The sequence below is a fragment of the Candoia aspera genome, chromosome 2 (genome assembly GCF_035149785.1).
Source record: "Candoia aspera isolate rCanAsp1 chromosome 2, rCanAsp1.hap2, whole genome shotgun sequence".
In the NCBI taxonomy this organism is placed as follows: Eukaryota; Metazoa; Chordata; class Lepidosauria; order Squamata; family Boidae; genus Candoia; species Candoia aspera.
Window position 1 is genome coordinate 12,996,405 of NC_086154.1, and position 25,527 is coordinate 13,021,931.

Here is a 25,527-nt window from a genome sequence, read left to right on the forward strand (position 1 = left end):
TAGTTCCTCTGCCTTTTCTAAACCCAGCTTGTACATCTGGCAATTCTCGCTCCATGAACTGCTGAAGTCTACCTTGCAGGATCTTGAGCATTACCTTACTGGCATGCGAAATGAGTGCCACTGTTCGATAGTTTGAACATTCTTTAGTGTTTCCCTTTTTTGGTATGGGGATATAAGTTGATTTTTTCCAATCTGATGGCCATTCTTGTGTTTTCCAAATTTGCTGGCAGGACAAAAGCTAACATTGATTTAACTGGAAATTTAATTAAATTAAAATTACAGTAAAGCAATTAAATATTATCCATGCATTTAATAATATTTCCATACAGTTACATTAGAACTTGGTGTCAACATTTGGAGGAGGAGGCTGGTCTGTCCCTCCTGAAGCAGCTTAGTTTTTTCAACACTGGCTGAGTTCTGCGTGTTGAACATTTCCACCCAAGGCATCTTGACGCATGATATCAAAATTCTGATCTTTCTAATCAATCAGTCTGTGTGGACAGATTTATATTACTATCAGATCTGTTACCAATATGTATACTCTGACATCTATTTCATTTGGCTCTGTGTGTAATAGAAATGGCCTATGTGGTCAGATTATTTCCATTTAGGACTTTGGCCTCTGGACAGGACAATCTTCTTGGGACAAATAGTACCAAGAAACTAGAAACGAAACCAAGCATATTTCAGGATCTACCTGTGATTCAGCATGTCTGCCAGGGAAGAGAGAAAGACAGGGACAGAGACATTTCTGTATCAAAAAACATGGCATTTCACAGCATCCCCAAGTTCTGCTATGTTGCTTCACTGTGGCAGATTGGGGGTGGGCGGGATGAGTGAAGGACAGTGGGAGTGGATGTCAAGAGTATATATTCCCAGCAGGGTCACCCAAGGTGTGAAGATCATCCCAGCTGTCCAGTTAAGTACAGGTAGTCACTTAATGACAGGTAGTCACTTAACGACCACAACCGGGACCAGAATTTTGGTTGCTAAGTGAAGCAGTCATTAAGTGAATCTGACCCAATTTCATGACCTTTTTGCAGCAACCATTAAGTGAATCATTGCGGGTGTTAAGCAAACCACATGGTCATTAAGTGAATCACATTTCCCCATTGATTTTGCTTGCCAGAAGCCGGCTGGGAAGGTTGAAAATGGCGATCACGTGACCACAGAAAGCTGCAACAGTCATAAATGTGAACTGGTTGCCAAGTGCCCAAATTGTGGTCATGTGACTGCTGTGACAGTCGTAAGTGTGAGGACTGGTCGTAAGTTGGTTTTTCCAGCACAGTAAGTCTGAACCATCACTAAATGTATGGTTGTTAAATGAGGACTACCTGTAAGCAGGCACTCGTATTGGACAGCAGCAGTGATATACTGTAGGAAGATGTTGGGGGCAGACAATCACCTGAGCGACAACAGCAAAGGCATCATCTCATATTGCACAGGAGAATGATAAATCATCAAGAAAACCAAATGGATAGACAAGATAAAGTGATTATTGATGTACAGGTAGCGCTGGATGATTGGCCCATTAGGTTGGATAGTATTCAAGATGATACTGAGGAAAATCTGAGGTTCTCTCAAAGTATTGATGAAGTTCATGCCATGGTTAGCCTTCTGGACATCTAGTTGCTGATTCTACCATACAGTAGCAAAAATTCAGAAGCTGCAAAGACAGAATTGCAGTGGGATCATGGAAGAAGGCATGAAACAAAACAAAAATCAAATTGATAAAACTCAATAAATATTGTACGGACAAAGCAATAATAACTCTGATTAGCTGCAGTGAAGACAAAACAAATTATATACAGTAGAAGATCACTCAAGAGTAAGTACTATTAAAATATAAACATCCATAAAATATGCAAATGAAATATAATCCCCAAATTCCTGAGTGCTAAATTGCCATGCCTGAAATATCATCCTCGAGTAAAAGTTCTGTGTCCTTTTGTCTGAAGGTGGTAGGAAAACGCAGCTTGAAGGAGATGAAAAATGGTTTCAAAATGCCAGCAAGACTTGACACTGAGTAGGCCAGATGCAGAACCTTTACTCAAATTGTAACTCCTCACCCAAATCTCAAACCACACCTTCAATGTAACAGAGATCACCTCTCAATACAGATTGTTGAAATCCCAAGTTATAAATAACTCCAGTATTGACCATATGCTAGTTAATGCATCAAGCATTCTCAGGAATGTAAATGGAAATATTTTATTGTAAACCGCCCAGAGTCTCTTTTGGGGGAGATGGGCGGTAATTAAATCTGAATAATAAAATAACATATTTCAAAAGAGAATAAGAAAATATAAAGCTTTTCTTATAAAGCAGATTGCAATCACCTGAACTAATTAACTGAGTGAATACCACTGCAATCATTTACACCACAATCCAGTTTAAGGAGAGCAGCAGTAATGGAGGAGCAGATCACAGTTCGTTAAACGAAGGTCTGGATTATATGACAACATGGCAGTCAGTGTGTTAATCCAAACCAAATGGAGCCAAAGTTTTAAATGTATATCTAGAACAGTTTCCTCCAAAGGAAGGAATGTACCACTGGTGTTTTATCACTGGTGTTTTCTAGATACCAGACTTTTACCTCTTGTTCATTAACAAGAACCTTTTAGTTCTTTAGTCAAACCCTTATCTTGTGTCTTGCCCTTCTCAACACAGTTGCAAAGTTCTGGATGTGTATGGCGCTAAAAGTCATACCGAAGTAGAACAGATGAACAGTGAATTGCATAAACCGACCCTTTGGTGGCGCAGATTAAAAAAAAGCCTACAATATATTGCTTGTTATCCCTAGGGTACGCGGTGGCGCTGCGGGTTAAACCGCTGAGCTGTCGATCGGAAGGTCGGCGGTTCGAAACCGCGCGGCGGGGTGAGCTCCCGTTGCTCGTCCCAGCTTCTGCACACCAAGCAGTTCGAAAACATGCAAATGTGAGTAGATTAATTGGTACCGCTTCGGCGGGAAGGTAACGGCGTTCCGTGAGTCATGCTGGCCACATGACCCGGAAGTGTCCTATGGACAACGCCGGCTCCAAGGCTTTGAAACGGAGATGAGCACCGCCCCCTAGAGTCGGACACGACTGGACTTTACGTCAAGGGAAACCTTTACCTTTACTATCCCTAGGGTTATCAAATATTTGGTAATTTATGGCAACATTTACCAACTGTGCATTGCCAGCATGGATGTTGTCCTATGGGAGAGCTTTCCCAACCTGGTTGCTGATCATTTCTTTGGCATCATGAATTTTTGGCATGAACTAACATGTCCTTAATATTCCTACCTCTCCTGTATGTTATCAGGATTAAATTTGTACACCTAGGGAGGCCAGGTAGCAAATGCCACTGTTTGGAAATAATATTCCTAATGTATTGAAAGTGATGGGCATATAGATAATTTTAGATCCAGAATTATCGTTTTGGAAGGAAGGCACTAAATTTGATCAATGGATAGATCTAGCTTTATCGGATGTTGACTGTATTTACTAAGGGTTCTAAATTGATGTGTTAAGAAGGATGCTTGCCTGCAAAATTCCTCACTGGTGAAGCATTTTCTTTTGAGTCTCAGAAAGTGGGAATATGGAATATTAGATGTAAAGGATGACAACTATTACAGTTCAAAAATAAGTTGACATCAGTGGGTTTTTTATAGATGTCTGTTGCAGTCCGGTTATTCTTAAGGACAATCAAAGTATGCAAAAAAGCAAGGTCTGGGTGTTTGTCTGTAAAATCTTCTGAGATCCCATGGGTGAGTGCTGGAAATCACATGAGCACTAGTGCTCTGCTAGATTTAAGCCTTTTTAATTTCTTAAATTAAACAATTGGAGTTTGCTGCAGATGCCCTGACATCCACAGATCGTATATCGTCAATAGCAAAAACTAGTCAGTCTTTAATGCAACCTTCCTCAACCTACCTACTGATGCTGGTTGGGAGTTCTAGAATCTGTTATCCCAATTACTTTGGAGGGTGCCAGGTGGAGAAGGCTACCTTAAAGAGCATTACTTATCTGAATCCAAATAAGGCAGCGTCAGAAATTTGAGCTTGTTGGAACTCACAAGGCTGGTGTGGAAGGCTGCATGTTGTGATCCACTGTGATATTCTTCATGTTTCCGTTCCCATCAGTGATCAGGAGCTCTGCTAAAGGAGAACAGCAGTTTGACCTAGAGAGGAGGCAAATGTGGAAGAGGGCTAAGCAGGAGAGGGTAAAGTACCAATCAAAGCAAATCTTTGTAGCTCAGGGTTGAACAGTGGAGTCCTTGCTGCTCTCTGAGCCTTGTTGCTTTCTTGCAGACGTTTCACTGCCAGACTAGGCAACATCTTCAGTGCGAAGAGGGAGTGGGCCTTGCTCTCTGTTTATATACCATGGCTTGCCCTGCTTGTGTTGGTGGGGGTGTTGTTCTCTCCTTGGGAGTTCTTTGAATGGGCTGTTGTTTGCTGCTTGGTTGATTGCCTGAGTCAATAGTTCCCTGGTTAGGGTGTATTCATCTGGTGTTAATTCTTACTGCTTCTTGAGGAAAACCATTAGAGTCCCTGGTGCTCTCTGAGCCTTGTTTTTTTCTTGCAGACGTTTCATTGCCAGACCGGGCAACGTCTTCAGTGCGAAGAGGGAGTGGGCCTTGCTCTCAGTTTATACACTGTGGCTTGCCCTGCTTGTGTTGGTAGGGGTGTTGTTCTCTCCTTGGGAGCTCCTTGATGGGGCTGTTGTTTGCTGCTGGGTTGACTGACTGAGTCAATAGTTCCTTGATTAGGGTTTATTGTGCTGTCTGGCAATGAAATGTCTGCAAGAAAGCAACAAGGCTCAGAGAGCACCAAGGACCCCCACAGAGGGAAAAGTGGAAGAGCAAAGTTTTGGTGCGCTAATGAGGGTTGGAAGGATGGAAAAGCAAAACAGAGGTTATAAGTTGGGCACGAAAATCTGCACCTCTTCAGATATTACTGGATTCTTGCTTTGGGTGACCAGCAGACATGGATAGGAACTGCAAATTGCCTACCCTTGATGGAGATGGTATTATTTATTATTTGTTTCTTCTAAGAGATTGAAATGGCTGCCTGTCTCACAATAGTGACTCTGTGGCAGCTGAGGAGCAAATTAACAAAACCTTACAGGCAAAATTAAGTTCCTGACTACCATGCCTGGGAAACAGACGGGTCTTAAGAGCTTTCTGAACGGCTGGCAGAGTTGGGGGTAATGGTGTTCCGAAGGACAGGCGGACAACCCAAAAGATACATTTTTTGGGTCCTCCTAGATGACATTCTCTAATCAATGGGACCTGGAGAGTGTTCCTCCTGGTGGACCTGGTGGACACCGTTGGAGAAATGTGGTCCCTCAGATATCCCGGCTCCATGCCATGAAGGGTTTTATGGGCGACAACCAGCACCTTGAATTCCACCCAGCGGCATATGGAAGCCGGTGAAGCTTGTGGAACAAAGGTGTAATGCAAACGTAATGAGTAGCGCCCATAACTGCTTGTGCCCCCACAATCTGGACCAATTGCATCTTCCGGATGGTCTTCAAGAGAAGTCCCATGTAGGGTGTATGTAGCAGTACAGGAATGTTGCCTGAGGGGTTGCATGCAGAAGATCCCCAGTCAAATCTCTAGCATCTCATTCTCTAGGTAGCAGGGAGAGACCCCTGTTTCAAACCATAGAGCTGCTGCAGTAAAGGCCAAGGTCATGCAGACAGCAACCCTCAATCTAATTTCAGAAGGCCTCCATGAACAACTTGCAACTCAGGTGAGAGATGGAGAGGGAAAGGGAGAAGCAGAAGAGGGGTGGGGAGGGGAGGGGAGGGGAGGGAAAAAGAAACATTTTGGAAAGAGATAAAAAAGGTGGATACTCCTGTCTGGGGTCTTCTAACTCTGCCACCTACTGGATTCAGACTCACTTACCAAAAGCATACAATACCCAAGATTCCCACCAAGACAATGCAGCCCTTGTCTGAAAAATGTTCATCCCACTAGACCAGTGTTTCTCAGACGTGGCAACTTTAAGACACGTGGACTCCAACTCCCAGAATTCCCCAGCCAGCATGCTGCCAAGTTTGAGAAACACTGCACTTAGCAAGCTGGTGGTGATCGACCTTGTCTAAGCAGCTTCTTCGTATATTTAATTTACAGGATGGACAACATTCAATGTGGAAGGGCCAGAGAGAATGCCAAATGATGGGCTTTTGCAAGAGATTTTTTTTTTACACCTAGAATGTTATTCCTGCCCCTCCCTCCCCAAGAAATACATACACAATTAATAGGTAGGAAATTTCACAGGTGAGTTGCTTGTTGCTTTCTGCGTGGGAAGGCTAACTGTGTAGAAGAAAAATAACTTCTGAAATGGACCTCAGAAAGCCCATGAGGAAATTTCAGATGTGATGCACCTAAGCTATACTAGATAGACAGACAGAAGCTTAAGTTAAAAAGAAACAAGATAAATACACAAGACAAATATAACATGGTTAGTCGTGTGATCAGAACTAAAACCAAAAATCACATACAGGTAATCCTCGCTTAATGACCACAATTGGGACTGGAATTTTGGTTGCTAAGTGAAGCAGTCATTAAGCGAGTCCAACCCAATTTTATTACCCTTTTGTGGTAGTTGTTAAGTGAATCACTACAACCGTTAAGTGAACCACGTGGTAGTTAAGTGAATCACTCGGTTCCCCATTGATGTTGCTTGCCAGAGGCTGGCTGGGAAGGTCAAAAATGATGACCATGTGTCCACAGGATGCTGCACAGGTCATAAATGCAAACTGGTTGCCAAGCACCCAAATTGTGATCACATGACCGTGGGGATGCAGCGACAGTTGTAAGTGTGAAGACCAGCCTTAAGTTGTTTTTTTCAGCACCATTGTAAGTCAGAACTGTCGCTAAACAAATGGTTGTTAAGTGAGGACTACCTGTACATAAACTGGGAATCTGAACATTCAAAAGCAAAAGAACCAGCCTTTTGTGCAGAGGAAGAGTTATAACAATCCTGCCCACAAGGCTGGATGGAACAACCAAGTGTTTACAGGTCTTCTGAAAATCAGAAGGGAGGGGCCATTTGAACATCTGGTGATACTTTTCCAGAGGAGGGAAGGCAGCCACTGAAAAGACATCTCTACATTAGCATCTCCAATCTGGTGCCCTCCAGATGTGTGGGAGACAAACTTGCAGAATTCCCAGTGAGAAGGACCTTTGGAATTCCTGGAGTTATTGCTCAAGTAGATCTGGAGAGCAGCAGGGAGATACTGTACATTCTGTAATGCAGATGTTCAGAAAGCAGAGATACGAACTTATAGTCACAGATGAGCTTCTTCTTGTTATCCGCCTCTGCTGGCTGGCAAGATAAACCACCGGGATTTGGGTTGATCTGGACAGTAACAGCAGCTTCCGCATCCTCAGCAGAAAACCTCAAGCGCCAGACGAGCTGAAAGCAGTTGGGTCTGTGCTGGCTGTCAGCTCCACAAGGCATAGAGAATTTGAGAGGCTGATAGACTGGTGGGTTCTTTTCAGTTTCCTGAAGGAAGAGCAGATATTCACCAACCCTATTTGTGAGGAGACATCTGTCCCTGACTGAACGGCAACACTAGTCCCGCATAGCTGATCTCAACAAGCAAATCAAGGATGGAGTGGAGGCAACCAGGTAACCTGAGGACTGTGGCTAGAACTGGGAAGTTGAAAACCTATCCTGGAAGGGGGCAAGGGCGAATCACTTCTGTACTGTTGCCAAGGAAAACTAAACGGAGATGTCCGTATTATCCCTAGGAGTTGAGCTCAATTCATGGAAGACTTCAGCTATCTATAAATATGGCCGCTATGACTTTCACACAGAAGCCTAGCTGTCAGACCTCCTAAAGCCTTGAGGATGTGCTCTGACCCTGTTCCTATGAAAAACGTGACTACACTTAGAGTTACGTGGGGGTCAAAGATTGATTCGTGGATGCCATGAACATAGGCAATACAGAAATGCACAGCTAGCTGCCATTTGCTGGTTGCCTTCTTACGTGGCCTTTTTATTTGGCTAGAGAAAGGCTTTCTTACTGTTGCCTTTTCCCTAAAGCAAACAAACGCAAAAGAGCAGGAAGACAATGTTGGAGTGTGAGCCATTGTCTGCAAGCTGGGAAACCTTCACCCCATATTTTGTTTTTTAAATCCCCCAGCGGTTGAAAAAACCAAGTGGCTCCATTTTTAACTGTGCCTGTATCCTTTCTTGTCTTCCTGGGGGAGCAACAGCTGCTTTGCATAAGATATTGGTCTGAATCTTGACCAGGCACAGAACCAACAACGGAGCTGCCAAACCAAGAAAAAAACCATGATTGCAGATTATGATGCCCTCCTTAACCATGATCTGCACCCAGTCTGGGTTCGGGTGATGCACTAAGCGATATCCCTGTGTGACGTTTCCAGGGAGAGTTATAATGTAGATCAGTGTTCCTCAGCCTTGGGGAGTTTAAGATGGGCGGACTTCAGATGAGTTGAAGTTCAGCCATCTTAAACTCGCCAAGGTTGAGAAACACTGGTGTAGATTGATTCATCAAGGTGGGTGGACAGAGTTTTCCAACCAGAAGGTCTAGGATTATGAAGACTTCCCAACTCTTGGAGGAGTATATAATTATTTTACTTTCTGTAGGTACCAGCAGCACAATCTGTTAAGTCCCTATATATTTTTCCAGTGACTATATACTGAATTTCCTGAGGAATGCCTTCATCCCAAACAACAGGTTTAAATGAGGAAAACGGTCACCGAAAGAAATACATGGCCCAAAGTTTTATGAAAATTGCCCAAAGTCGCTGGTCGTCAGGCAGCATATAAATTTAATACAGCATTATTATTATTATTATTATTATTATTAGTTTTTAAGTATTCTTTCTTAAACAAGAAAATTGTAAATGCAGTAAAAGGTAGGCCTCACTTACCGACTGCAGTTGGGACCGGCAACTCTGTCTCTAAGTGACACGATCATTAAGTGAAACATCACATGATCGCACCCAACTTACGTCAGTACCGGCTGTAGTCATTAAGCGAATCACCCGCAGTCATTAAGCGTGATGTCACGTGACCAGAACTTACAACTTCCTGCCGGCTTCCCCATTAACTCTGCTTGTCAGAAGCTGGCTGTGAAGGTTGCAAATCGCGATCGTGTGACCGCAAGACACTATGATGGTCATAAATGTGTGCCAGTTGCCAAGCTACTGAATTGTGATCACGTGACTGCGGGGACAATATGACAGCCACAAGTTTGATGACTGGTTGTAAACCTACTTTTTTCAGCACCGTTGTAACTTCGTACAGTCGCTGAACAAGCAGTTGGTAAGCGAGGACTATCTGTAATGGTGGGCCTCTTTAAGGAAGGCTTCTAAAAAGTGTTTCAGCAAAAAAAGCTGAGCCCCTCACCCCGGTTGTTAGGTACTTCTTGTAGTGGACGTAGGCTGGCCAAGAGAGTCCTTCCTTCATACCCAGTACAAATGCGGACTCAACTGGCAGCTGAATCTTTCTTCAGCTGATGGAGCCTCATCCTCCCCTGCACCTGAAGGTGGCAGCCTAGCCTTGGTGCTGCTGTTGGAGATCCCACCCTTCATGGCCTACCCATCATACAGATTTCCTCTTTTTCATTCTGCCTGCTCACTGTTTCAGGAGATGGCTCATCTCCGGCCATTTCCTTCTGTTTTCATTCCCAGGCAGCCCGCACTGAGGTTTTTGATTTGTCCTTTGTAGGTTGCGGTGCATTATAGGTGCTAGGCTTTGCTATTCCTATAATGCAGTCCCTGTCAATAAATCTCCTTGTTACAGCTATAAAACCTGCTTTACTAACTGCTCAGGTTAGATTCCTGCTGCCAGGAATGCCAACATGCCCCACTTCTATCACCAGCAGCTGCAGAGGGTTTGCAAGTTTGCAATAACTTTCAGCCAGCTTCTACCATCCGCCACCTGATACAACTGCCTCGTTCTACCTAATGGCAGGACCGGCCCTAAATGGCTTGCCTTAGAACAAGGCCTTCCATGGATATCTCAGGCTCATATTTGAAGACTTGCTGCCTTCAGTAAAGTGGACCTAATCCTCACAGGGCCTAAAAAATTTAAACAAGAAACTGTTTTCAACTGAGCCAAGAAAAGATTTTTAAAGCAAGGGGTGATGAGCTTCCAGGCTAAATGGCAAGAAACTTTCCGATTGAGCTGATCTCTGACTGATCCCCATCATGAGTTCTGAAAAGCTGGTTCTTGACTGCTTCTTTGTCCCGGTAAACTTCCATTTTGAGGAAATGCCAAGATTATTAAAGCATTTATTTTAAGGACAAAGAAAAACCAAGCTGGTTGCACAATTGTTAGGATAGGGTTTTTCAAGCTGGGAGGCAATATAGGACACACACACACACACACTTGCAGAAGGTTAGCAGGAATCTGAGAATCATCTGAGTAGAGTTGAGACTCACCAAGGCTGTTTTGGGAATGACAGTGATGGGCAGCGTCCGGTAGTTTTGACTTGAGCTGCTTTTAGCTGTAAATATTACCAGGCTGAAAGAAGGGTTGGCGATGATTGTTAATAATGCAGGCATAGCTTTGAAAAGGTGATATGAAAAGCCCCAATCCTCCAGAAAATCCAGCACACAGATTGCTATTCAGGGCTGGCTCTGTGCCAGTTTCAAATTCACCCTGATTGAAACATGGCCTTCGGACTGGCTTTCTCCGAGACTAGGTAACTGAACTACCATCCTATCAGCTTTAAGATTCCATCTAAGGAATCCTTCCTTTTAATCCAAGTGAAACTGTAGATAAATGTCTGGCGGAAGGTTGCCTGAAGACGGTATGAATGATCAAGGCAGGAAGTGATTTTCTAACAACTGGGTTTGTATATTGCACTGAGCCAAAACGTCACTGCTGGGTTTTGGCTTAGTGTGCTATGCAAACCCAGCCATTATGGTTTAGAAACATGTTGTGTGAATCCAGTTCATTACGCTTCTGCCATAAAGCATGTTGGAACAGGTGGCAGCTTTACAGAGGGAGAGCCAAACTTGAAAAAAAGGAGAAATCTGACCGTGAGAACAGCCTGTTTCCTGGAATTTTGGGAGCTCCATCACTGGAGGTTTTCAAGCAAAGGTTGGGCAGCCATTTGTCTAGGATAATATGAGATGGGCTAGGAGATCTCCAGGATGGTTTCCAATCCTATGATTCTAAGCGCTATACATTTAGGGCAGCATAAAGTCAGTAAGTCTGATCACTGAACTTTGTATTACTTACCTCCCCTGGGAAGGTCCTCTAGAGTTTCAAGCATACCTTGTGATACAGCAATGGGATGTGGGAGATTTTAATAATGTAGCTGGTGTTCAACTTCTGCTGCTATGAATGACAACTCTTTCCTCTCTGGACAAAAAAAATCTGTGCCTATTTTGTCTTTGCCATTGTTCTCCTGGTACCAGTGTGGGAAACAGCTGTGTAGTATAGTCTATGTCAGTATTTCTCAACCTCAGCAACTTTAAGGTGTGTGGACTTCGACTCCCAGAATTCCCCAGCCAGCATGCTGGCTGGGGAATTCTGGGAGTCGAAGTCCACACATCTTAAAATTGCTGAGGTTGAGTAACACTAGTTTATGTTAATATTGGATTTGGCTGGGGAAGACCATGGTCCAAATCCCCACTTAGCTATGAAATTCACTGGGTGATTTGGGCAAATCCTAGGGCCTTTCCACTTGCACCTAACCACAGGACAGGCTTTGAGACCCTAGAAGAGAGTAGGGCTATACATGAACAAGCGTAACAGTGCATTTCTTTATAGAGAAAGTGCGTGTTTCTATCTGGGATGCGAAAAGGAAGAGGGTCCTTGAAGGATTCATTAGAAAGCCAACCAAATCTTGTATTCAGCCATGTTACAGCACCAAAGTTGGACCTTTGGAAAAACACATGAAGAAGCCATCTCAAACCAAGCCACCTGATTCAAAACCTAGTTTAGGATCAGAATTACTCCCAAATAGCAAAACTTTTGAAATGTCCATCTCCAAATCCTGGCACTGGATTCCAGTTTAAATTCCCACAACTGTCCCAGATCTCCTAGTGCCTTGATTTCTAAAATGTTGGTACGGCTGTCTTACCTTGAGGCAAAGCTGGTGCTCTTGACAGGTGCCACAAAGGTTGCAATGAGATTGGTGCTCCCTCCTTTTGCCAGAAAACGCTTTTTTGGTCTAAAGCTCTGTGTGAAGCCCAGGACATCCCAGACTTCAAAAGTGAATGTTGCAGCTGATCCATAATTCACCACCTGGACGGAGACCTCTAGGCTCCCACCGGGCAACAGTGTACCTTGGAAATATAGGGCATATTGCAGATGGGGAGCCCTTGATGGATAGCTTGCAATTCAAGGTGAATTTGAGTTGTAATATAATGGTGGTCCTCAACACTTGGTGCCAATGGCTCCACTGAACTTGCTGAGAACATGTTATGGGTGCTCAAAGACAATGGTTATCATGGGGGAGGGAATAGCCTAGTCCCCAAATGGCTGCTATGGGGGGAGTGGTCAGTCTCAAAACAACCATTTATTGGCAGGCATTTATCAAAAGCCAAATTCATTTATTAAAAGGCAACCCTGCCCAAGTTCTATGTCCCTTCAGGATTCTCTCCACCCTCCTGCCCCTTTTGTTTTTCTGAGAAGTCAGGCACGTGTATGACCTAACTCTGCACCCATAACTTTTATTTTCCAAGACTGATTATGGAGTTTCTACGGAGCTGAAAGGCTCTTGGAAATAAAGCAGATTCTAGAGCAGTGTTTCTCAACATTAGCAACTAAGGTATGTGGAGTTCAACTCATGGCTGGCTGGGGAATTCTGGGAGTTGATGTCCCCACACCTTAAAATTGCTAAGGCTGAGAAACACTGCTCTAGAATCTGGGAGCATGTTTGACAGCAGGCCGACTTCCTTTTTCATTCTCTTTAAATGACTGCCAAGAAAGGAAAAGGAAAGTGGGCCAATTGGTTGCTGAACAGCACGAAAAAGCGATGTGAGTATCCTGGGGTCTGCAGTCGCTGCATTTATACCAGCAGTTTTGACTGCCTTAAATGGTAAAATTGAGAATGCTCCTGTTTTTTATTTTTTTAAAGACCCCTCCCATTTTTTTCTGGGATAAGAATTTGTCCTGACTCATTTACCATTCTCACGTCTTCCCTTTTCTCTGGATTCTTCCCCCCACCCATATTGATGCTTTCTCCCTATAGAAGGGAAGATTCAGGTGAGGCTGGCCTGCCTTTTTTTTAACTACCTCTTTGTAAAATATTACATAAGCAGATGCGGCTGTATAAATTATTACTAGAAATCTGCAGATGCTGTTTTAGCTGCTGCTGCTCAGCAGTGTCCGTTCACAGCCAAGGACAAACTTGTGAATGATTACAACCTATAATCCATCGCTGGGGTCTCTTCCTGCATTTAATTTCTCTCTGATCTCAACTGCTATAATTCCTCCCATCCCACCATGGGGTAAAAGTCCAGGCATCCAATTAAGTGGACTATATTCCACTAAAATATGAGCATGCAGATGTTTTTGGGCTGAGGCCATCTTTGAGCAGCATGTCAAGTCCTCAAAATAGATGGAGCTAAGGGAAAAACATTGGAGGTGGTAGTGCAAAAACTAAAGTTGGTTTCATTTCTTCTAAATGTCAGACTGGATTATAACTATGTATTTACTATGTATTGACATTCTGAGGTCCATGTGTTGCTCTGGAGCCCTCAAGTTGTAGACCAGTGTTTCTCAAAGTTGGCAACTTTAAGATGTGTCAACTTCGACTCCCAGCTGGCTGGAGAATTCTAGGAGTTGAAGTCCACAAGTTTGAGAAACATTGCTGTAGACCCTTGGATTAAGTTTCAACATCTATGGATCCTGAAAGGAAGTAGGTACTGTAGATGTAGGTCCACTAGATTGGGGTTGCAGAAATTCAGATGACCACTAGATGGCAACAAATGCTATATATATATATATATTTCCTGTGCCTCTTTGCTACTACCTGGTGGATGTCTTGATTTTTGCATGCAGATCTGTAGTCTCAGATGGATCAGAATGGGACTTACTGTTTTGGTTTGCCAGGGGCAGAATCTGCACTGACTCCACATGGATGGGATCGATGTTGAGACGTGAGAAGGGCAGGTCGCTGGGAGACAGGCCTTGTACTTTCAGCATTGGAGACTGGAAGGTAAAAAGGGAGTTAATGGCTTTTACATTGACTGTCTCTTGCATCCTGAAAAGAGAAGAGATTATTCCCGTCGTTTCTGCTGCGCCGGGCAGATACTCAGATGCCGAGAAGCTGCCTTTTAAATCAAGATAAACTGAATCATCTAAAGGCTTATACGAATCTAGTCAGTTTTGCAGTTTGTAATAGAACTGGCTACAGAAGGAAACCTTGACTCTGCTTTTTTTTTCTTTTTAGGCACTTATCTTAACCCTTTGTATGAGTAGAAATACATTCAAAGAAAGAAAAAAAATGTAGTAAAGTAACTGTGAAAGAGAAAAAAAGAAAAGAAAAAAAAACAAAGAGAAAAGAAGATAGAAAAAAGGAAAAAGAAGAAGAAAAGAAAGGAACAGAAAACATGAAAAATAATAGATATAAAGAAGTGGCTTCTGGTATTCCTCTCAGCAGCTATAAATACAATTCTAATCAAACCTCTCTCTCTAGGATTTCTTCACAATTCCTTTCTTTCTATAACTTTTCTGATCATCAAAACCATAAGTCACAACATCATTTTCTTTCTCACACAAAAACTCCATAAAGGGTTTTTGGTCACCACCCAGAGTCATTTTGAGATGGGCGGTATAAAAATATAATAAATAAATAAAATATCAATAATGACCTTCTGATTATTTATTTATGATGTTTGTCTGGCCCAAAGTCCCCTAGGGAACTTCTGTGGCTGAAGGGGGACTAGAACCCAGTTCCCAACTCCTAGTCCAGCATCTTCACCACTACCCCAGACTAGCTCATATTCTCATAAAAGATGAGGTATGACTAAAGGATATCAGGATAATCAGGAATGGCTTCTCATTTATTTTACCCTTGTTAAAGGTAGTGGTCCTGGTCCAATCTGATGCTTTTAAACTTTGTAATCTTGTATAGTTTTGCTGTTTTTACCTTACTGTACGCCATTTGGGGGTTACTTTCAATGAAAAGCAGGCAAAAGCCAGTAGAAATGAGCATATCAATAAATATTGGCACCCCTCCCCCTGGATGAACTTGAGGCCCAGACCAGAAGGCCCTCCTGCTCTATGACACCCAGATTGGCTCTGAAGAGTGGTGGTGGATGAGAGTGAGTGAGCATTCAGGTCTTCAAGAGTGATTCCACGGGCTTGATAAAACTAGAGTGTGAAGGCTAAACTCCCTTTATGGTTTAGTGGATATGTTTGGCATTTGGGGAGCAAGCTGAAGGTGCCCTCACAAAATGGCTCCCATTGGAAGCTTGCGGATTCCCCAAAAGGTTACCAGGGGAATTCTAATCAGTCCTGCAATGTGGAGTCAAACAAGGAGATGAAGAAATAGCCATGGATCATACCGGTGTATCCAGATGAACAGGGGCAAAGACCAAGATATTGCCAAGGGCATCGGATGTTTGGTTTAAAAGGATGGAGTGAATAGGACCTCCTAGTCCATCAGAAATGACCAGACTCTGGACCTGGGCTCCTTTGTCTGGTCCCAGTATCTTCATGGAGATGGTATAGTTTGATCCTGGGAAAGATGTAGAAAGTTAGCAGAGCACCTCTCCAGAAGCTCATCTCTTCCTAAATACTTCTTTCTTCTGGATTCTTCTTAGCACTTAAAACTTTTGTCTGACTTTTTTTGGGGGCATGGCTGTTAGTAATGGGGGTTTTGACCCTGGGTTGCAACAAGACACTCCAAAAAGCTTACCTTCCACAGGTCGTCCTTGGATTGGAAGCATGTAGTCATCCTGCTTCTGCATTAGCTGGTAAGTAAAGTCAAGCAAACTCTTGCCTCTAATCTCTACCTCATAAGAACCACTGGGAGTCATCGACAGAGTCCACCGACCTTGCTGAGGGACAGGAGATACCTTCACGACCTTGTGATTGTTTGTGTCAATTATCATATGAGGTTTTGGCAGTGGGTCACCTATCATAGAATGGCACAAAAAGAATGAATTGCATTATTCACAGAGGTTGAAATACCCGGTATTACGGCTTCCTCTGAGTATCACAGTCGGGGCACCCATGACTGTGTGGTTGAAGCCCCGCCCCTTTTTTTACATGTGTTGCACAACAGACGGAGCGGGAATTTGCTTGCATGGTTGCAGCCGTTGTCTTGCCCTTTTTTAACCCCAACTGCAGATGCTGCTGAGGGTACTCACTTTTTTACTCTGTTTAGTTACCTGAAGGCTGAAAGATATTAAAGCTGAAAATGGACCATGCAAGCAAATTCCTGCTCTTGATTGAGATCGATATTTCAGAGAGAGATTCATCCACCGGGAAGGAGAACTCAGACCCATCCACATAATCATGGGCTATTTTAACCAGGGCAGCATTCATGGACATCTCTACTATGCCAAGGACCTCAGAAAGCCTGTTTCTGGTAGTCTGCACATAGTAGCCATCAGAAAAGGATGCTAATTCTTCATAAATGTTGTCATAATGTCTTCTAGAAGCTCCAGCATTCCTCTTAGCAAGTCCTGTAAAAATTAAATACAGATTTCTTATTTTAAATAGCTTCTGGGTTTACCCAAAGAAAGGCAAATAGTTTTAGACAAGTGCCCATTTGTTCCTATACCAGCTAGTTATTGATTCATTTTTATTTAATTTAGTTTTATATATTTGACCAAGGCTTATAAGGCGTGCCAGCTGAAGCTGACTCTAAGTAGTGTACAATTCCCACCTCATAACTCAGATCAAAAACAAAACAGATCATAAAAACCTAGTTAATAACAATCCCAACCCATAAGAGCAATATATAAACTATGAGAGGCACTTTGGTGTAGTGGTTAAGGAGTGTTCTAGTCCTGCCTTAGGCAGGAATCTGGCTGGGAAACTCTCTCAGCCTTCGGAAGAAGGAACTGGCAAGCCAATTTTGAAAATGTTGCCAAGAAAACTGCATGGGGTGGTCCAGGCAGTTGCTGGAAGTCAAAACTGAGTTGAGGGCTCAATTTCCTTTTCATAGAACAATCAATATCCCACGCTGAGAACAATGTTCCTCATGAGGGAACATTCCAGCCCCAGAGACCTGCAGGAATAGACATATTTTTACAGACTTTCTAAAAGTCAGGGCCATTCAGATGTCTGGGTGGATGCTGTTCTGAAGGAGCAGTGACTGAGAAGGTCATGCTTCAATGGTCTCTGCAGATAGGCAATCTCTGAGTGAGGGAACATGGAGAGACCGTGGAATTTACTGGGTGGACAGATGCTATTGCAAATCATTTATTTATTTATATTTGTTTATTTTTCAAATTTCTATCACTGCCCATCTCTCCCGAAAAGGGGACTCTGGGCGGTTATGTTGCCCCAAAGAGGATTGACTTCCAGGAAGCCAAGAAAATAATTCAGTGCTATATGTGGAGGATCTTTCTGAGGAGTCCTTGCAAGCTTGCCTTAACTTGGCTTCAGATTTTGTTTTGGCATGTTTTTAATAATAATTTTTTTAGAGATTACAATTATACAGATAAAAACTAATAGAAACTACATTTTTTCTTCCTTTGTTTTCCTTGCACTTTATATATTTTTTTTTCTGGTTTTGTTCTAAATGTGCATCTTTAAATGCATTCAGATATGTGTTTGGGGCTGAGAACTGTTTCCAGAATTTCTGGAAGTGGGAAAGCCGGCTGGCCCACTGTGAGTCTAAAAGATTCGGCAGTATAGAAGTTCGATAGATAGACAATAAAATTTGACAAGGAGCCATTACTCAAGTCAGTATGCAGAGTATGGAATTTGCAAAGAATGCATTTTTTTCAAGCACCCTTATTAAGTTCACTGAGATCTAAACTGCATACTGAGGCAACATGAAAACAAATGATATGGGAATATTTTCTTCAGAAAATAACAAATCTTTCCTGGTATTTGGAGAATTACGCTTTCGTTCATCTCATTCCCCATTAAAGTTCTCTTGATCAGATCATACTGAGGCACATACCTCGGCGTGTTGTTGGAGCACAATAGTCTGTGAGAATGAAGTGTGTTGTGGACCCGGTGGTTTCACACAGACGTTTGATGTCGTCCTTCAGGAATTCATCTTTGGCTCCAGCATCAGTAAAGCTGTAGATTTGGGATCTAAAGATGATGGAAGGGATTTCACACTGAATTTTCAGTCAAGGAGCATGTTGCGCAAGGGAAAATGTCAGCGTACTTTTCTGTGGGCAAAGCCATCTGTAACTGATGCTAGATATGTATTACAATCTTGCTCAATGAATCAGGGTGAGAGTATATCAGAAATAAGGGAAAGGAAAACAGTGGCTCTTCTGTGCTCACACCTAGCAGTTCGAAAACATGCCAATGTGAGTAGATTAATAGGTACCGCTTCGGCGGGAAGGTAACGGCGTTCCGTGTAGTCATGCCGGCCACACGACCACGGAGGAAGTGTCTACGGACAAACGCCGGCTCTTCGGCTTTGAAACGGAGATGAGCACCGCCGCCTAGAGTCGGACACGACTGGACTTAATGTCAAGGGAAACCTTTACCTTTACTACCTCCCTTTTAGGACCCTGCATGCAAGTACATCCAGGCAGAACTTGCATCATGACATCACAACTCATGTTTTCTCATTTTGAGGAAATCTTGGCTTATCGCAGATGCCCTGATCCAGTGGTTAAAGGTAGCGGGTCCAGAGCAGATCTTTACAATAACATCAAAAAGATCAGGTAGAGCCTTGAGGTTGGCCCATAAAGGAGGCACGACGTAGCCACCCCAGTTATGACATTTGTTTAAATTGAATCATTGACATCTTTACAAAACTGCCAATTCTCCTGTGAGATTTCGAGGCAAAAACTCTGAAATCTGATGAACTTTTTATTTGGAAGACGTGTCTGCTTGGTTGCGTGATGCCATGTGATGATGGCTTAGATGAAAAAAGGCCACTACTTCTGTTTGTCATTACCTTGGTAAGCTCTCTTCCAAAGCCAACTTCAAACCACTCAGTGACATTTCTGGGCAATCCCCACCTCCATTAACAGACAGGGAACTGATATAGGACTCAAACACGTCCACCTTCTGAGTCTTATGGACTGGACCAACATCTATAAGAAAAGACAAGATAGGGACAAAGAACTCTGCAGTAGACATTAGAAGTAACATGAGGACTGGGATCATCCAACCAAACTGATTGGAAAGAGATTGAGAACCAGCATTAGACATTAGAAGTAACTCTAGGACCAGGGTCATCCAACCAAGCTGATTGGAAAGAGATTGAGAACCAGAAAAAAACAACCACCACCTTCGTTACATGTGTCAGCCCTACGAGGTAGACCAGATCAGGAGACTGACTCCACAGGAAGACTAGAACTACAGCAGTAGAATCTTGCAAGCCTGACTGGGTTTTAATTCCCTCTTCAACCCCAATGAGTCAGGAAAGAGCCAGGAGGGCCTTTGGGCAACTTTGTGTTGTGCACCAGTTGTGCCCAGTCCTGGATTGGGAGGCTCTACTCTCAGTCACTCAAGCCCTGGTCACCTCCCAATTGGATTACTGTAATGAGCTCTCCATGGGGCTGCCCTTGAAGAGTATCCAGAAGCTTCAGCTGGTCCAGAATGCAGCAGCGCAGGCAGTTCTGTGTGCTTTTAGAACTGCACTTGTTAGATTATGTTACAGATAAGAGTTGAGGTGTGGAATGTTGAATTTTATATATGTTAATTAGTGTTAAAATCTTAGAGCTTTGCTTGGATCTTTTGCTGGTAACCAGATTGAAGAAGACGTTACTTATTTGATTTCCTTATTGTTAAGAAATGGGGTATGGGATGAAGAGTTTTGTATTTGTTAGCTAAGAATGAGGAGGTGAAGCGATCAGGGAAATAGTTTAGACTTGCGGTGATGAGGGTGGGAAGTCGCTTTCTTGGCGGGGAGGGGGGTTCTTTTAAAACTTCTTTTCTTTCTTTTTTTGCTTGCATGTCTTCTTTTTGAGTTTATTTTACCTTTTATCGTTTTATTCACAAATTTTAGTAAAAGTATTTGCAAAAAAAAATAAATATTAGAAGTTCCCACGTTACACCTCTGCTTTGCAAACTGCATTGATTGCCAGTTTGCTTCCGGGTCCAATGCAAGGTGCTGGTGATGACCTTTAGAGCCCTGCGTGGCCTGGGGCCAGGTTATCTGAGAGACCCCATCTCCCTGGTTACATCTACCTGTCCCATCAGCTCCAGCAGAAGGGGCATGTTGTGGGTCGTGTTGGCCAAGGAGCTTCGCTTGGTGAGACCCAAGAGGAGGGCCTTTTCTGCCATGGCCCCCACCCTGTGGAATATCATTCTCCCTGAGGTGAGATTGGCCCCAATCCCTTTGGCCTTCTGGAAGACCCTTAAAACTTGGTTTTGCCGTCAGCCTGGGGATCTCATGGAAACGTGGAACTCGTTAAATGCGTGTATTGTGTGTCAGCTTAGAATGCTTTCTTGCCTGGCTTTTTGCCTTTTTATTATTATAGTTTTTTAAACTGTATTTAACTGTGTTTTAATGGTTTTGTTTTAATTATGGTGATCATTTGGTTTTGTGTGTTTCTTTGTGTGCACTGCCCAGAGGCATAAGTGGGAGACGCACTTCACTTTCTCTTTCTTTTGCTGTTGAGAAAACAAAAATATCAAGACAGAAACTGAAACTAAACTATGCAGCCAAAAAGAAACATGAAAGAAAAACAAAAGGAAATGAGAAGAAAGAGGAAGTCCAATATTTGTATGAATACTTTTCTATTCCTGCCCAGTTCAGTACAGGTAGTCCTCATTTAACAACCATTCGTTTAGTGATAGTTTGGACTTACAACAGTGCTGAAAAAACCGACTTACAACTGGTACTCACACTTATGACTGTCACAGCATCCCCACAGTCACATGATCACAATTCGGACACTTGGCAACCAGTTTGCATTTATGACCGTTGCAGTGTTCTGTGGTGATAGGATTGCTTTTTTTGACCTTCCTGGCTGGCTTTTGGCAAGCAAAATCAATGGGGAACCACATGATTTGTTTAATGACCATGTGGTTTGCTTAACCTCCATGGTGATTCACTTAATGACTGCCTCAAAAAAGGTTGTAAAATTGGGTCAGATTCACTTAATGACTGCTTTGCTTAGCAACCAAAATGCCAGTCCCAATTATGGTTGTTAAGTGAGGACTACCTGTATGTCTGTTCAGAATGACATTTGTACTGCTGAAGGTCATCTACCAGGAAATAACATTATTAATATAACTATTAATAAATAGTAATCAGGTTTGAATAAATTTAATAGGAGAGTTTTTCTAATTGTGGTTGTGATAATTGTTCAGCCAAAGCATTTTTCTATATTTTACAATACTGTTGGTTTAATGAAAAACGTGCCAGTATTGTGCAACAATATTCCTAGCAACTGGCTACAGAAATTGAATCAATGTCTTACGTGGTATCAATTTTATACACGTTAGAAATTTGGACAGTAAACCAAAAGCTAGGTTAATTGTAAAAAAAAGTGTAGGGTGATTTTCCTAATTTCTTCAAAATATTTTTTGACCAGAGAGAAGGACTAATTGTGTATTACTAACAAATTTTGTACAAATTTGGTTATACAGGTAGTCCTCACTGAACAACCATTCATTTAGTGATGGTTGGACTTAACAACAGTGCTGAAAAAAAGACTTACACAACCGTCGCACTGTCCTCGCAGTCACATGATCACAATTTGGGCACTTGGCAACTGGTTCGCATTTATGACCATTGCAGTGTCCCGTGATAATGTGATCTCCATTTTTTACCTTCCTGGCTGGCTTCTGGCAAGCAAAATCAATGGGGAACTGTGTGATTTGCTTAACGACCACGTGGTTTGCTTAATGCCTGCGGTGATTCACTCACAACTGCCATCATAAAATCAGGTTGGATTTGCTTAATGACCATTTCACTTAGCAACTGAAATTCTGGTCCCAATTGTGGTCATCAAGCGAGGAATACCTGTACTGTAGTGCCACCTTTACAAACAAGAAAGTTAAGGTGCCCTTAATTCACTTGCAAAAATAGCCATATTTTTCAGCCCTGCCCATTCTGGTGATACTGTAACTTTGCCACCTTTCCTGGCTTCTAGGCAAGGAACAAGAAGAAATTGCAGGCCATGTTTGCCCAATTCTGATACAGAGAAAGAAGCTGTAAATAAGACACTTCAAACTAAAGGAATGGAAACTTCCAACAGCTTCATTATGCTATTCCTTCCAACCATTTGACAATAAACATCCTCTGGATTCTCCTTAAAACCGAATGCATTGAGAAGATCAGCAGCATTCCCCCACCCCCCAAGGCTGATGTCGGGTACAATAATCCTCATTTCTCCTTGGTCACCTTACCTGGGTCGTTGAAAGGCACAAGAATGTAGTTGTGGGGGGCATCTGGAGAGGTGGAATAATTCCGGAGGATTTTGAGGCAGTCGACTTTGACTTGGGCAATATCCTCAGCCATGCTGCTAGTGGTGTCGATCACGAAGGTAAGGGAGTAGCCTTCCAAGTTGAAAAATTTCTCGAAAATCTTTTGATTCGTCTGACTCAGAAGACTAGCATCTGAGGAAAGACCAAATCAGGATGAGAGCTTTCAGGAGTGGGCAGCATAGGAGGGAAGGAAGGAAGGGAGGGAGGAAGGAGGGAAGGAGGGAAGGAGGGAAGGAGGGAAGGAGGGAAGGAAGGATCTGTAGGACCATTTTTTCTAAGCTGATTTCAGGTGGCCTGTTCATTCTGTGTGGAAGGAGATCCTTTGGGTACCTGGGAAATAAAATGAGCAGAGGGCCAGAAGCAGTGTATCTCCATCCCTTCCTCAGCCTCTGGAACAAGTTCCCTCTGAGATCTGGATGGCTTCCACTTTCCAGAAAGTGGTTAAAACCTGGCTATTCCACTGGCCTCTGTGCCTGCCCCCCCAAAGTTAGTTTACAGTCCTGGACTTCCATAGTTGTCTCCCATCCAAGTCATAACTAAGCCCACCCCTACTTAGCTTTTGAACTCAAGCAAGGTCAATGGGTTCTTTCACCACCTTCAAAAAGCCAAAAAAACATCTCAGCCTGTCCTGCTGGTGACCTCACTGCAGGGCATCCCCACTATCCTTCCTGCACTTCTCAGGGGCCATATCTCTTTTTATATATGGTCCCCTGATCACTGAAATACCGCCTACGGCCAGGGGCATCTGCGTCAAGCGGAGATTCCATGGAAATGATGAAACGTGTCTCGTGGCATCATGGCCCCAGCACAGCTCAATGAAGTGTAAAAGGGGTGGCATCTGCATCATGACCTCATGATGCCCACTTCACCACGAAAGCTCATGGCTGGCACTGTGGTTTTCTTCAATGACTAGAGATGTCCTTGGTAGCAAGGCATTGCTTCGGGATGTTTCAGATCCACCAGGGACTCCGGCTTACCGTCTCTTACAAAAAAATTCTTTGTGGCTTCTATGGCCACTTGAGCTGCTTCCTTGTGCAAATAGAAATGAGGGGAGAGCAGGGGGTCAGACGTCTCTTTATTGATTCCTCCAGCGGGGTAGATATCTTGGGTCACGTCGTTTTTCCCGCCATGTCCACATTTGCCTGCAGGGGAAAAATCAGAATAAAAATGCATGTTAAAAAAGGGCAGGGCTTTGACTACAGAGATGTAGTGGCCATCTTGACACTTTTAACCCCCCACCCCACCCCTGGGGACACTCCTGACACAAGCAGGCTGAAAAAAATGCCATTTTGGCCCCAAAATTGGTATTTGGTTGCTGAATTTGGAGCATCATCAGCCCTTTCCCCAGTATTTTTCCTGAACTATACCCAACCTCCTGAGTTAGTATCAAGCATCAAGGCAATGACAAGCCATCTTTTGGGATTACCTGCTGTTCTACTTAGTCACATTCTCCAAAATCATTACCAATAGTGTCTTAGGGGGGAAAAGCCCATGCCGTGGCTTGTTTGAGTGTTTGTGAGTGTTCTCGGCTGCTGTTTTTATGTCATTTTTCAATAGAAGAGAATCTCTGTAGCTCAGGGTTGAACTTGGTGCTGTCTGAGCTTGGCTGTTTGCTTGCACACGTTTCATTACCTGACTAGGTGTCATGTTCGCCGTTTCAATGTCTTTGATACATCATAACGTTTTGCATGTCATTAATTGGATGCGTGTTTCATCTCTCTCGGGAGGATGGGAACAGTTATCTTTTAGCTTTGCTTTGGAATGTATTTGTCTTATCTACTGCGCTCAAGGTTACTTTCCCAGGCTAGCAACTCTGACGATTGCTAGCACCTGTGCCGGGCGGGGCTGCTACGAGGGAGGCGGGATACGTTTGCACCAAGGGTTTAAGTTTGTATTTGGCGCGCTTTTGCTCATTCTCAGCTTTCTTTGTACTTGTCTTTAGTTCTCTAATAAATCAGATTTCATTTAGCAGCCTCTTGTGAGTCTGAGTATTTGGGGCTAGGGCAATCATTACATAAAGCTGAGAATCTAAGATCCTAACCCCGCTGGCCCCTGTCCAGGACAGACCAGAGTCTAACCCTGTGAGGGAGAGAGCCCGCGATGACCGAACCCGACATCATGATGATGGAAGAAGGGGAACCGGACTCGACCGTGAGGCAGTCCGGCCGCCCGTCCCAAGGTGGGGAGCTGTCAGCCATCCGAGAAGAGGCGAGCTCCGAGTCGGAGAGTGAAGCCGGGGGGCTGAAAACAGCCCCGGAGACCACCGTGAATTCTCCGGGCGAGCTGCTCACCTGGGATGAGTCCCAAGGAGAGGGCACCGTAGCGGGGGGCCCATCCTGGAGGCAGAGATACCCATTATCCCCCAACGTGGTGCAGGTGCAGCCAACGGAGGGCTCACCCACTCCGGATCGGATCCGAGTACTGGAGTCCAAAATGGATTCGTTAGAGGCTATACTGAAACAGCTGAGCTTGGATGTGACCTCGTTGCGAGAGGTCCGGGAAGAATCAAGCCAGAGGCATTCAACCCCTTCTTCCCAGGGGCGGTCCCCGGAACGGCGACGGGTGGTGCGGAGGCGCGAAGGGGACCAGTCGGTCCAGATGGAAATCGCAGCATCGCCAGGACGATCGCCCCGGGGCCCCGTGCCGCCCCGAGCCAGGGAAGCACCAGCCGCGGCAGCACCAGTGGTGGGGCGCAGTCCGGCGGGAGGCGGCATGCGAGACTTCCCTGTCAAGTTTGATGGGGACCCGACCAAACTCTCGTTCTTCCTGACGAATGCGAAAACTTACATGGAAGAATGGGGGGCGTTTTTCCAATCGGAGAAGGCAAGGATCATCACCATTGCCACCAAACTGAAGGGGAGGGCGGCAGACTGGTATGTCCAGATGTGCCAGTCGGAAGCGCCTGAACTGGAAAGTTTCGATGAGTTCCTCTGGGCGTTGAAACAACACTTCGAGGACCCCTTAGCCAAAGAGAGAGCAAAGCGAGCCCTGAAGGAACTCAAGCAGGG

General features: G+C 43.8%; 1 protein-coding gene across 1 annotated transcript in view; it reads right to left on the reverse strand.

Annotated features, from left to right (window-relative positions):
- Positions 1-244: 244 nt before the first annotated feature.
- The window catches only part of LOC134488908 (von Willebrand factor A domain-containing protein 7-like), a 47,972-nt gene continuing 22,689 nt past the window's right edge, over positions 245-25,527 (reverse strand). Inside the window, exons 6-18 of the mRNA XM_063291261.1 lie at positions 23,497-23,661; positions 22,442-22,651; positions 19,035-19,173; positions 18,075-18,211; positions 16,327-16,623; positions 15,852-16,070; positions 15,499-15,671; positions 14,026-14,140; positions 12,066-12,270; positions 10,414-10,495; positions 7,275-7,498; positions 4,060-4,164; positions 245-1,666 (exon numbers count right to left, since the gene is read on the reverse strand). Coding sequence (XP_063147331.1) covers positions 1,660-1,666; positions 4,060-4,164; positions 7,275-7,498; positions 10,414-10,495; positions 12,066-12,270; positions 14,026-14,140; positions 15,499-15,671; positions 15,852-16,070; positions 16,327-16,623; positions 18,075-18,211; positions 19,035-19,173; positions 22,442-22,651; positions 23,497-23,661 — 2,078 coding nt within the window. The 3' untranslated portion in view covers positions 245-1,659. The remainder of the gene's footprint in view (positions 1,667-4,059; positions 4,165-7,274; positions 7,499-10,413; positions 10,496-12,065; positions 12,271-14,025; positions 14,141-15,498; positions 15,672-15,851; positions 16,071-16,326; positions 16,624-18,074; positions 18,212-19,034; positions 19,174-22,441; positions 22,652-23,496; positions 23,662-25,527) is intronic.